Consider the following 12496-nt stretch of genomic DNA (forward strand, 5'->3'; position numbering starts at 1 on the left):
ACGTGGTCCCTCCCTGCTCTTCCTCGCCACAGCCCCTCCCCTCCAGGCCCATCCCGCGGCCCCTTCCTCCCAGAGTCTCCCGCTTCCCCTTTCCATTCGCTCTTCCGCCCCCGCTCTCCATCGTTCTTTCTGATTGGTCGCGCGCACCGGAGTCTGGTTGGCCAATCGGCGAGCGGGACTGGCGGCGATGGGCGTGGCCGCGGCGCCGGGGCCCTCAGATCGAGGCTGCCTCCCCCTCGCAGCCGGCAGCACATTCCGCCGCCGTTGCCGCCGCCCGGCTCCGCAGTTGTCTTCGCCGGAGCTGCGGTCGCGCTGGGGTTAGGGCGGGGGGGGACGGGCAGGGAGAGGCGAAGACCGCGGCGGAGGCAGGTGAGAGGAGGAAGGAAGCGGCGGGCACAGCAGCTCAGGCAGCGGCCCGGTTCCTGGGAGTGTCGGTGCGGCGTGGTGGTTGGGGCGGATCCCGCGGGGCCCGGGCGGGGGAAGGAGTCACCGGCCCGGCCATGGCGGACAACGAGAAACTGGACAACCAACGGCTCAAGAATTTCAAGAACAAAGGCCGCGACTTGGAGGTAAACTCGGGGACGCCGCCGGGATGAGGGCCGTGGGCCTCGGGTCGATCTCTGCCGGGACTCGGAGTGTGGGGAGTAGGGGCGGGAGCCGCCGCCGCCGCCGGGCCGCGGGGGAATGGCGCTGGGGGCCGGCCCGTCCGTGACGCGTGTGCTAACGCGCCGGGAAGTTTGTGTCGGGCCTGGTCCGCCTCCGCGGGGAGCGAGGTGCCGGGGTACGGCTGGCGCGGCCTAGGCCTGCCCCGCGGAGCCGGCCCGGCGCGGTTGCGAGGGGCTGGGCCTCGCGGCAGGGAGGCCGGGCGCGGCGAGTGTGGAGGAGGCGTGCGTGTGCCGCGCAGCCCCGGCCCGCCTGCGCCCCCAGCCTAGGAGCGGCGGCGGAGATTCCGGCTCTGGCTCCCGCATCGACGTCTGGGGCCGAGGGTGGGGAGGGAGGAGGGACTAGCGTGTGGCGACCGAGTGGGGCTCGGAAGTTCCTCAGCGAGGCCCGAGTCGTCTCCACTTAAAGGCACTTTCTCTGGTCTTTCCGACTCCCGCTTTACCCCTGCCTCCCCCCAATATCCAAACTACAGGAGTCAACTTCTCCGTTGAAAAAAAACACCCCCGGCGTGAGAGGCCTTCCTGGTGATGCTAACAGTGCCTTCCAGCGGCCTGTGTTTTACTGTGGATATAGCTGATGTGGATGAGCAAGATGTGGCTCACGGTGTGCGCTCTTCCTGGCAAAGGATAACCCTTATGTCAGCTTGTTCACAAATCTTTTTACCCCTTCCTGAGAGACCACCAGCTGCATTCTTATCTATAAAGTCCAAAGGGTTATTCAAAGCTGTCTTCCTCTAGTCTACAGTATCCTTTCCCTCCACCTGCCGGTGGTGGTGGTAATGGGGGATGGGGTGGGCTGCGGAATGGCACCATCACATTTTATTATTCTAAAAGGGTGAAAAAAACCCTTCATTATCTTAGATAACAGCTGCTTTTGAGGTTCTTAAGGTACATAAGGTGTGTGAGTTAAAACACCTATTAACAGATATATTAACAGATATAACACCTATAAACATTTTTGATAGACTTTTTCCCTTCAGTTTTACGAGTCTAGGTGAATAGGGGTTCTTTTGTTTGCCTTTTTTTTTTTTTAATTTTTAAGTATTTCCATTCTGCATCTGAATCAAGAGTTTAGCTTTTAAAAGAAGGTGGTCTAGTAGTATTTTTTATTTTTTTGTACTTTTTTAAACTGAAATCTTCAAATTCCCATTATCTGTTCCTGAACTTTGAGCTTTTGCCTAATTGAGATAGTGACTATTTGGGGGGCTTTCCACAAAGCCATTTACTCTCCAAGGCAGTTAATGCTGTCTCAGTGAGTTTCCTAGTTTGAGGGACTTAAATACTATCTGGTTAATTCTGTCATTCTTTTAAGGTTAACATCAGGCATAATTTTTATAATACCTTTTTTTTTTTAATGAAAGAATTTTAACTTTATTGAGATGATTCACATGCTATTGAACGTGCCATTTAAATGTAGAATTTATGATTTTCATTGTTTAGTAGTGTAATGATGTGATGAAAAAAATTTTGACTTTTATGAATATTTAAAATGAGGGGGGAAAATCACAAATTACAAAACCTAAAAGCTTAAATATGGCAAAATTAGAAAATCTAGAGAAATATCAATTAAATGCTTGACAGTCCTTCAAATTTCTTTCCCTTCTACTTTTCTGGCTGCTTTTTATTTTTTATTTTTATTTTTTTTTTCCCCCACCCCGCCTCCTTCCTCCCCCTCTGCTTTTTATTTTTTAAACAACTTCATTGCGATGTAATTCACATACTATACAGTTCACCCAAATTTTTGGTATTTTCACTTAGTTGTACAGCCATCAGCACAGTCAGTCTTAGAACGTTTTCATTACCCTCCAAAAGAAACCCAGACTCACTAACAGTCATTCTGTCTTTTTAGATTTACCTATTCTAAATATTTCATATAAATGGAATTATACAGTATGTGATCTTTTATGACTGGCTTCTTTCAGGTAGCATAATGTTTTCAAGGTTTATACGTATTGTAAAAATAATGTATTAGTGCTTTATTTCTTTTTATAGCTGACTATTCCAGTGTGTGCATATACTGCTTTTTGTTCGTTCATTCATCATTTGATGGATATTTGCATTGTTTCCACTTTTTAATGATTATGCATAATGTTGCTCTGAATATTCATCTACACATTTTTTGTGTAGACCTGCATTTTCATTTCTCTTTGGTTTTACATGTATGGTAACTTTATGTGTCACTTTCTGTGGAATTGCCAAGCTGTTTTTAGGTGATCCTTATTTTTTAAATTCATGTTCTCCCCTCACTGTGTATCTCTTATTATTTTAGTCAAAATAAGATTAAGGGCTGATTCTATATTAGAACCATATTTGCTATGTGATTTTTTAAAAATAGCTGTAAATACACATTAAGTAAAATGTTTTGAGAAGTTCATTTTGCCTTATGGGCATCCTTTGGTGACTTTGATAACTGTATGTGCATTAGGAATATGAGTGTTTTCATGTTTCCACCTAAAGAAATGGGATATGATTCTGAGAAAGTCATCCTTTCTCCTCACTTGTAATTTATCCTGTCACATATGCCTGCAATGAAATAAAAACATCTTTTGTTATCTTTGGAGAATATTAGAAGGCCTATGTGTGTATGTGCTTAGTCGCACAGTCGTGTCCAACTCTTTGTGACCCTATAGACTGTAGCCCGCCAGGCTCCTCTGTCCATGGGATTCTCCAGGCAAGAATACTAGAGTGGGTTGCCATGCCCTCCTCCAAGGTATCTTCCAACCCAGGGATGGAACTCAGGTCTCCTTCGTTGCAGGCGGATTCTTTACTGTCTGAGCCACCAGGGAAGCCCTAGAAGCCCTAGTGTGTGTATTTATTAATTATATACATGCCTGTGTCCCTCAAAATACTAATTATGCCCATTTCTTCCCCCTCAAATATGGTTAATTAAATATTTCATGTTCTTCTTTTCATACAAGTCTTCAAAATCTGGCCTTGTACACTTAACAGAATATCTCAGTTTGGACTAGCTCCATTTCAGCTGCAGCTGTGGCTACCTTATTGGACAGCACTGATATAGAGGAGAGCAAGTAGAGTGAGATAACTAGCATTTTTGGTTTGATCTAACATTGTTTGGTTCCAAATTATGGGTACGAAATCCTGGAATTTAGTTTAATATCTAACTTTGTGTGTGACTTTGGGAGAGTCAGTTAATCTTACAGTTCTTTCATCTGTAAAATTAGAGGTACTTGACATCTACTTCCTATTGTGAAGATTAATAGGTTTAATGTTAGAAAGGTGCCTGGCAATTCTCTGAGTGTTTTATCACCTTCAGCTTTTCTTTTTAGGGGGAAGAAGGGGATTTAATAGGATTTAGTGGAATTGATTGTCTTGCTTCCTTATTTGCAGTTGGCTCCTTGTTTTTTCCTCCATGTGCATATATCTTACATTGAACTTAAAATTTATGGGAACATTTTTAATGTAGAGCTATGAATTGCCCATTGAAAGATAGTTTGGGAACAGGGAATTAGTGACCCTTCTAAAGTAAGAATTTCTGTTAGAATTGAAGCTAATTATATGACCTTCAATCTGATATTCATTCCTATCATTTATTCTAGCATTCTGGCTCCTCCAAAATATGGTCATGCTAACTTCTTGAAAGATAACGGCATTAAAGAAGGTGTATGTCAATACCCGTTTAAAATAACTTATAGGAACTGTCAGATGGTATTCAAGGTGTGGCTTCTTTTATGTAGTGTGATGAAGGATCATCATTAGTTTGAGATAGTAACCATAGAGAGGGTATGCACAGTTTAACACAGGAAATGGGTAGTGACCAAATTTCAAATTAAAAAATGAGTCAGAATAAAGCAGACCAAGTTCATCTAGCTTAAGTTTTAAATGTAGAGAGGTAGAGGGGAAATTCTCTTGTAGACTTTCTAATAAACCTGCATAATTTTTATAGAAGTTCTGAGATTATCCAGGTTTGAATAGAGCATAAGTTTTGTTAGGTAAATAATTAGATTTTATAAAAACTGCTTTGAGAAAAACGATTACCCTAAAAATAAAAGAATATTAAAATACTACATAATTGGAAACTTATAATCGTCCACGCAACATGAAATATGAAGTCAGCTTGAACTTTAGGAAAAAATTACTTGGTTGGCAAGAGTTTAATAAATTGATCAGCTGTTTTGTTGTTTAGAAATGGCCTTGGTGATTTGTTAAACTGTACAGAGTGAAAGGCATTGTTAAGCTATTAAGTCTTGTTAACTTTTAGAGACTGACCTCTCTCATCACAAATCTTGGAACATATTTGCTATACTTAAAATAACCACTGTCTAATTTTTCATATAATAGTCCAGGCATGTGACAATAGGAAATATCTGATAGAAATATAGTTGGGAATTAAATAATTGTGCTTTCTGCCAGCTTTCCTAGTTTATAAGGCAACCAATTTCAGAATTGCTTCATTGGTAATTTTCTTAGAGATATCAAGATCTTTGTTTTTCATAGAGCCTAGTATGTCAGATGTGAATATAACAAGATTGGGAAGAGTTGTAGGAGTAATTTAGCTTTAAAAGAATGAAAATACTTTAGAAAAAAAATGTGTAGGTAATTTTTAAACATTGATCTCTTGTATCTGATAGTGGTTGTGGGTCCTTAAGGTATTTTTTAATGTTGCTGAAACAGCATTCATCTACTTGAGGCCTATAATAATGAAATGAGAGCTTGTCCAATCTAACCTTGAGTGATAATTGTGATACTCACAGGTTTAGTTTTAGAACAGAGGAGAAGTTTGATTAAAGGGAACTAACTTCTTCTTCAGCATCTGCTGTATATATACTTTTACTTGTATTCTCATTTCTCTCAATCATAGAAGTAGGGATTACTATTCATTATGTAAAGAAAACATTCTAGAGTTACATGACATAATAGCTTAACATTCAAGGGAATGACTTTAACGCAGATGTTTCAAAGTGAAATCTGTACTATTTGTATTATGTTTAGGACCTCTCTTTAGCTTCTCTCAGCCTTAATACAGATCTCAAAGTTGATTAAAGGGTAAATGGAAAGCACCTAGTATGGTCCATGGGGTATAATAGGCATTCAGTAAGGATATTTTGTTGTTGTTGTTTTTACCAGAGATATTTTTGGAAATTGTGTTTCATTTGTAGACTTTAAACTAGAGAACACAATCCATTTACTTACTGTCCTTTCCATCTTAGTAAGACAGGTATGAAGAAGACTCCCCCTTCTACAGATCAAATGAAAACAGTCTTTATATTGGCACCTACTAAATAAGGACAAAATATATGTGGTTGTAATGGCCTTAGTTCAGAAATTTTCAGAGCATTGGGTCTCAAGACCCATTTATGCAGTTAAAAATAAGGACCCTCAAAAAGCCTTATTTGCAGGTTTCTATCAACTTTTACCATTTTAGAAGTTAAACAAGTAAGAATTTTAAAAAATATTAATTCATAAAATAGCAATAATAGAGGAGTTTTATATAAACATAAATTTCCAGCCAAAGAGAACTGATTTTTCAAAACCCTCCAAAATTGGTGAGAAGAATGGCCATGTTTAACACTTTTCTTGAGTCTCTTTAATATTTGGCTTTAGAAAAGATAGGTGAATTCTCAATTTTTGTGATATACTCTTTTGGTTGAAGTATATGAAGAATTGCCAGCTTCACACAATAGGCAGTTGAAAAAGGGAAGAACACTTAATAATCTTTTTAGATAATTATAAAAATTACTTTGATATACCATATCATACCATATAAGCCCAAGCTCCATAGTTTCTTTAAAAAGTTAGTTGCAGTATGGAATCTGAAATCACTTAGTAAACTTCTTACTCTTACGTTAAAATCCACTGGTCTGTCTTACCCTTGGACATTACTGATTTTGTAACATCGTGTGTTGGTCATTTGGAAAATACTAGTTCACTGAGTTATGTAGATCTTCCAGATGCTGACACACTTGATTATACAGTAAAAATTCACAGTTAGCATCACCACATAAGTTCATCAGAAAAATCTTAAATATTGGAAGTCTGTCAAGCTCACAGTGGTAGATAGAAGTTTTCCAAAGTTCTTATCTTCACTTTAAAGCTCAAACTTTATCATTAGCAACGAATACTGTAAGTTGTTTTTCTTGAAGCTATAAGCTCACTTTGCTCATTTTTGTGAAAACATCTGCCAGATACTGAATAGCCATAATTTGTCTGTCAGTTGTTCTTTCAAGTAAAAATGATGTTCCATGAAAAAAGTGGCTAGTTCAATTAGCAACTCAAACAGTCCCACAAATACTTTTTCCTGAGACAGTCATCCTGCTGCAGGCGTATTCTGTAGAAATGGTTTGTGTGTGTTCCCCATTTTATCACAAAATTTTAGAAAGAAAAGGCTTTAAAAAATTTTTTTTAATAACAGTAACAATTTTTTTTACTGATGTATCAAGGACATTCTCAAGTGAGCTGCCTCTTTTCTTTTTAACTGAAATACAGTGATTGCTTTATCCACTGCAGTGCTGTACAGTGCAAATGTTAACTGAATAAAAACAACTATTAGTAGTAATTTAAGAAAATAGTTTTGCCCTTGTGGACCCTCTGAAAAGGTCTCACTGTCCCCACAGGGGCTTGTTGACCACACTTGGAGAATCATTGTCTTTGTGTATTGTAGGTTCTGTTATAGGCGATAGTCACTTTTAATTGATACAAGGCTCTTAAAAGGCTTTATAGTATCACAGTTAAATAACATGGACTATGGAGTCATACCTTGATTTGAACCCTAGTTCCTCTGTTCAGTAGTTACAGAAGTTAACTTAGTATCTTTGCAGGCAGAGTGAATGGTGGCTCTATTTGTATCAACTTGCTTCATCATACATTACAACCAAATAACCCTCCTCCCCCAACTGTGTGTTCCCTGTCAGAGTAACATTTTGTTTGCAGTTCCTTTTGTACCACTGTGCACCATAATTCAAATCACATCACATGAATTGGAGAAGCCTTCTTTTTCCCTTCATTAGCACTCAAGTGAAAGCCTACTTTCTCCTGCATGCTTAACCAAATTGTCACAAAATTACTGATTTCTGACTTCATTTCTCTAATCCTGTGTTGTAAGTAGTTTTGTAAATACTTTATGTAGATTTTGTTAACTGATGGCCCACAAAACTAAATTGAACCAGAAAATAGCTCAAATTCACACCATTTGGTACACATAATGAAAAATGGCTTAAGGCCATAGTCATTTGCTGGTACTATAAGATTAGCTTGATTATAAAATGCTAAACTTTTCTTTTACTGTTTATGTATTATTAGGATAAAATTTGATTAACTATCACTTTTACCCTCAATTAATTTACATTCAATTAATGTAAATTAACATTTTCAATAATGGTGTGTTTTGACAAACCTGAAACTTTAATTAACAAAAGTCAGAATCCTAAGATAATGTGGTGTTTCATAATTTGGTGACAGACATTTTTAATATTAGAAAGCAAATTATGTTCTGCTTCAGTTTCCAGTTCTTTAAATGAAAACTTTAGTTGCCTGGTAACTACTCTTAATACTTGTTTAGTGTTTTTATGGCTGCACCACATGCGGAATCTTAGTTCCCCCACCAGGGGATGAACTCAAGCACCCTGCAGTGGAAGCGCAGTCTTAACCACTGGACCACCAGGGAACTACCTTGTTTTAGTTTTTATAGTATGTCTTTGTGTTTCCTTAAAGTAAATGTTACATAAATTTAGTTACAGTAATTATTTACCTGGTTGTATTAAATAACCCTACACTTTTTGCCACCCATCCTGCCTATTTTCCTGTTCCTCTTTAGCCACTTTGAGCTTTTCAGGTACAGGGGTAAAAAGCAAAATAAAGTTTTGAGATTTTTTTAATAATTACTCTAGGTTCTCTAGTAATTATTAAACCCTATATTTTCTGGCTTTCTTTAGAATAGTGACTTTAAATACCATAAACTTTTTCCATAATGTTGATATTAAAAGTTAGGTCTGATAGCTTTAGGCTGAAAAGGCTGGTTTTTTTAATATTCAGAGCGCAACTTGAATTAGTTTAAGCACAATGAGGGAATCTGGCTCTTAAAAACCAGGAAGTTCAGAGCTGTAGCTCACTTTGTAAGAGCTCTAATGAAAGTCTAGGGAAGGACTCTGATCAAGATTTGATTGCATGCTTGTACCTGAATTTAGTCACTGTGGGCAGAGGAATATGGCTTTGTAATTGGCCAGTACAAAGTCATGTGCCACAGACCAGGTGTGTGTGGGGGGGTGGCGGGGATTGATTGGAAAGGTGTTGGTGTGGTGGTTTCGTTGCTAAAGTTGTGTCTGACTCTTTGCAACCCCATGGACTGTAGCCCGCCAGGCTCCTCTGTCCATAGGATTTCTTGGCAAGAATACTAGAGTATTTCCTTCTCTAGAAAATACTGCCATTTCCTTCTCCAAGGGATCTTCCTGACTCCAGGATCAAACCTGCAGACCCGCATCTCCTACATTGCAGACACATTCTTTTACTGCTGAGCCACCAGGGAAGCCCCAATTAAACCACAGGTTTCCCTGAATCAGAGGCCTATCTGTTTCAAGGAAAAAGGAAGAAAAAGCCTATTGAAGATAAGTATAAAGCACTACCATACAGTATAGATGTAGAATGGTTTTTTATTTTGCCTTTGACTTTTATATAGAGATGTTCATTCACAGGTATAGCTACAGATTTGAGTTCATCTTTTTTTTTTACATAGATGTTTGTAAAAACTATTTGTAGTAGCCTCAAATTGGAAACATCTAAACATTCATTAGCAGGTTAATGGACAGTCTGTGGTATATACATACAATGGGTTAGCTCAGCAATAAAAACAAATGATTGATACAGGCAAAATGTGACTCTAAAAACTATCATACTGAATGAAATAAGCTGGACCAAAAAAGAATATACACTATAATTTTGACTTCATTTGTTGATCAACTATTTTCTTAAACATCTTATATCAGTGTTCACATTGTTTTCTCTTAATGTCTTGAATAATTTTTCTCAATTCCCTTTTGTTCCCCAGCTTTAAAATAGTAACAGTATTATCTTTAAATTATGAAAAAGCTTATTTAGGACCAATAAACAAATGCAGTGTATGATCAAGATCATTAATCATTAAGCTGAAAACCATAATGAGATACCACTTCGTACTAGTATAGCTGTAAGCAAAAAAATAAACCAGTGTTGGTGATGATGTAGAGAAAGTAGAACCCTCATACATGGCTAATGAGAATATAAAATGGTTCAGCTACTTTGGAATGCAGTTTGGCAGTTCCTCAAAAAGTTAAACAGTTAACATGTGACCCAGCAGTTCCACTCCTAGGTATAAACCCAAGAGAATTGAAAACAAGTGTCTGCACGAAAACTTGACCAAGAATGTTTGTAGTAGCATTATCTAAAATAGGCAAAACATGGAAACAACCCAAATATCCATCAACTCAAGAATTGATAAACAAAATGTGGTATATGCATACAGTGGAATATTATTCTACCATAAAAAGAATTTAACTACTGCTGCAGATTACTACATGGGTGAACCTTGAAAACATTATGGTACCTGAAAGAAGCCAATTAGAAAAAATCACATATTCTATAATTCCAATTATATGAAATGTCCAGGATAGGGAAATCCAAAGAGACCAAGTAGATTAGTAGTTGCCAAGGCCTGGGTTAAGAGGCAAATGGGAAATGGCTGCTAATAGGCATGGGGCTTTTTGTGGTGAAAATTATGATCTGGAATTAGATGGTGGTGATTGATGTGCAACTTTGTGGATATACTAAAAACCACTGAATTTTACATTTTGAATAGTAAATTGTGTCGTATGTGGTTTATATCCCAATAAAGTTGTAGCTTAATTAAGAGAAATAAGTAGGGATTACGGTAACTTTCTACTGCCTAAGGGTCACAGATAAACTGTTGGCAGCTCTTTTTCACTTAACTTCTTCATCTACTCTTCCCTGAATTGAATTCATTTGTTCAGCAAATATTTATTTAGTTTCTTTGTCTGAGGTTCTGTTGTAAGTGAGGCTTGAGCAATGAGTAACACAGGCTAAATTCCTCTTTTCATGGTTTTTGCATTCTAGCAGGTCACGATTTCTCAGAGCCCTGCTCTGAACTGACTCTGTGGGGATATTTAGCTACTGTGAGCTAATGTTGTAGATAGCTTATTTTTCTTTCCTAAACTCAAATTTATAATAAATAATATACCTCAGATTTGAAGAGAAACAACATCTTAAATGTTTGCCATTCAGTAACTCTTCCCTTGAGATTTGTGGAAAAGGTTGACTTCAAGAATGAGAAGACCTAGGATTGCATCTCATTAGCTATATGCCATTAGGAAAGCTTTCTCATAATTTTTTTTTTAGCCTCAATTTCTGTAAAATTGAGGGAAATTAATGTAAAATTGATTCTGGAAAAGATTGAAGGCAGAAGGAGAAGAGTGTGACAGAGGATGAAATAGCTGTATGGCATCACCAATTCCATGAACATGAACTTGGGCAAACTCCAGGAGATGGTGAGGGACAGGGGGGCCCGGCATGCTGCAGTTCATGTGGTGGCAAAGAGTCAGACCCGACTAGCAACTGAACAACAAATTCTGTAAAATTAAAGTCTCACTTTAGTGGATACTTACTTTGATTAAGCTTTTAAGAATGCAAGGAACAGGGAATTCCTTGGCAATTTAATGGTTAGGACTTGATGCTTTCACTGCTGAGGGCCCGGGGTTCAGTCCCTGGTTGGGGAATTATGATTACATAAGCCGCAAGGCACAGCCAAATAAAAAGAAAAAAAGCAAGGAACACCCTATTCAGACTATGTCAAATAAGCGTGAGGCATTAGGAAAATTAAGGAACCAGTGTTCACATTATCCAAGATTATTTCAGGTAGGAATGTCTTGGTAGGAATTCCTGGATCTTTGCTCTGCTGCTCTGCCAGCCACTAATTCAGCTGGTAAATTGTATTTTTCCTAGATTCCGACTCTTATAGTCTTTATGTAACTTTTGTGTTGAATTGCTCACAGAATCTGCTTGCACTAATAAGCTGTGTCCAAACTGAGGCAGATTGTTTTTACTGCTGGCCTGATTATGAATTGGCTTTTCCCCTTCATCTCCCGACCTGTCATGTGTGGGGTCAGGGAAAGTGGGTGTCACATAAGTAACATTCTTTGCTGATTTTGCAACAACATCCCTGGAAAGAAGTTTCTTTTAGATAATGTTTTTTAAGTTTGATACTAGTTAATGTCACTCCATTCTTACTTTTCTGTTAACTTTCTCCTCACTATTAAAATCTTGGGCAAATCATTATTACCTTGTCATTATCTCATATTCACAGTGGTTGCCTTATTTCTGCTATTGCTCTTCTCTAATTCATAATAAACCAGCATGATTCTTTAAAAATAAATAAATCCAGTCACACTGCTCTACTTCAGTTGCATCCCACCACATTTAGCTTACAAACTCCTTACTGAGACCTTTAAGGCCTTGCTACATCTGGTGCTTGTCTCCTCCTTCTACCTCACTCAATTTATTATCTCCCCTTACTATTCTCTCATTCATCTTTTAATTTCTCTAACAGAATAATAGTCCTCTCTTCAGGCCTTTTACACATGCCTTTCTGTCAGAACGCCCTCCCCACTCCCTTCACCTGCTTGGTTATTTCTCATCTTTTGAATCTTCAATATCATTTACCTGAAGAGGCCATCCCTGAACAAGCTTGTTGAAAGTTAAATCCTTCTGTTGTTTTCCTTAAGAATATTTAGCATAATTTGTTAGTGTATTAACTCAGTGTTCATTTCTCCCTTCAGACTGTAAGCTCCCTGAGAGTATGTACCTTGTCTATTTTGTACACCACTCTCTTCTGA

General features: G+C 38.5%; 1 protein-coding gene across 1 annotated transcript in view; it reads left to right on the forward strand.

Moving 5' to 3' along the window:
• Window positions 1–248: 248 nt before the first annotated feature.
• Window positions 249–12496, forward strand: part of KPNA4 (karyopherin subunit alpha 4) — a 62157-nt gene continuing 49909 nt past the window's right edge. The window contains exon 1 of the mRNA XM_070792371.1: window positions 249–569. Coding sequence (XP_070648472.1) covers window positions 501–569 — 69 coding nt within the window. The 5' untranslated portion in view covers window positions 249–500. The remainder of the gene's footprint in view (window positions 570–12496) is intronic.

This window comes from Bos indicus, chromosome 1 (genome assembly GCF_029378745.1).
Source record: "Bos indicus isolate NIAB-ARS_2022 breed Sahiwal x Tharparkar chromosome 1, NIAB-ARS_B.indTharparkar_mat_pri_1.0, whole genome shotgun sequence".
Classification (NCBI taxonomy): domain Eukaryota; kingdom Metazoa; phylum Chordata; class Mammalia; order Artiodactyla; family Bovidae; genus Bos; species Bos indicus.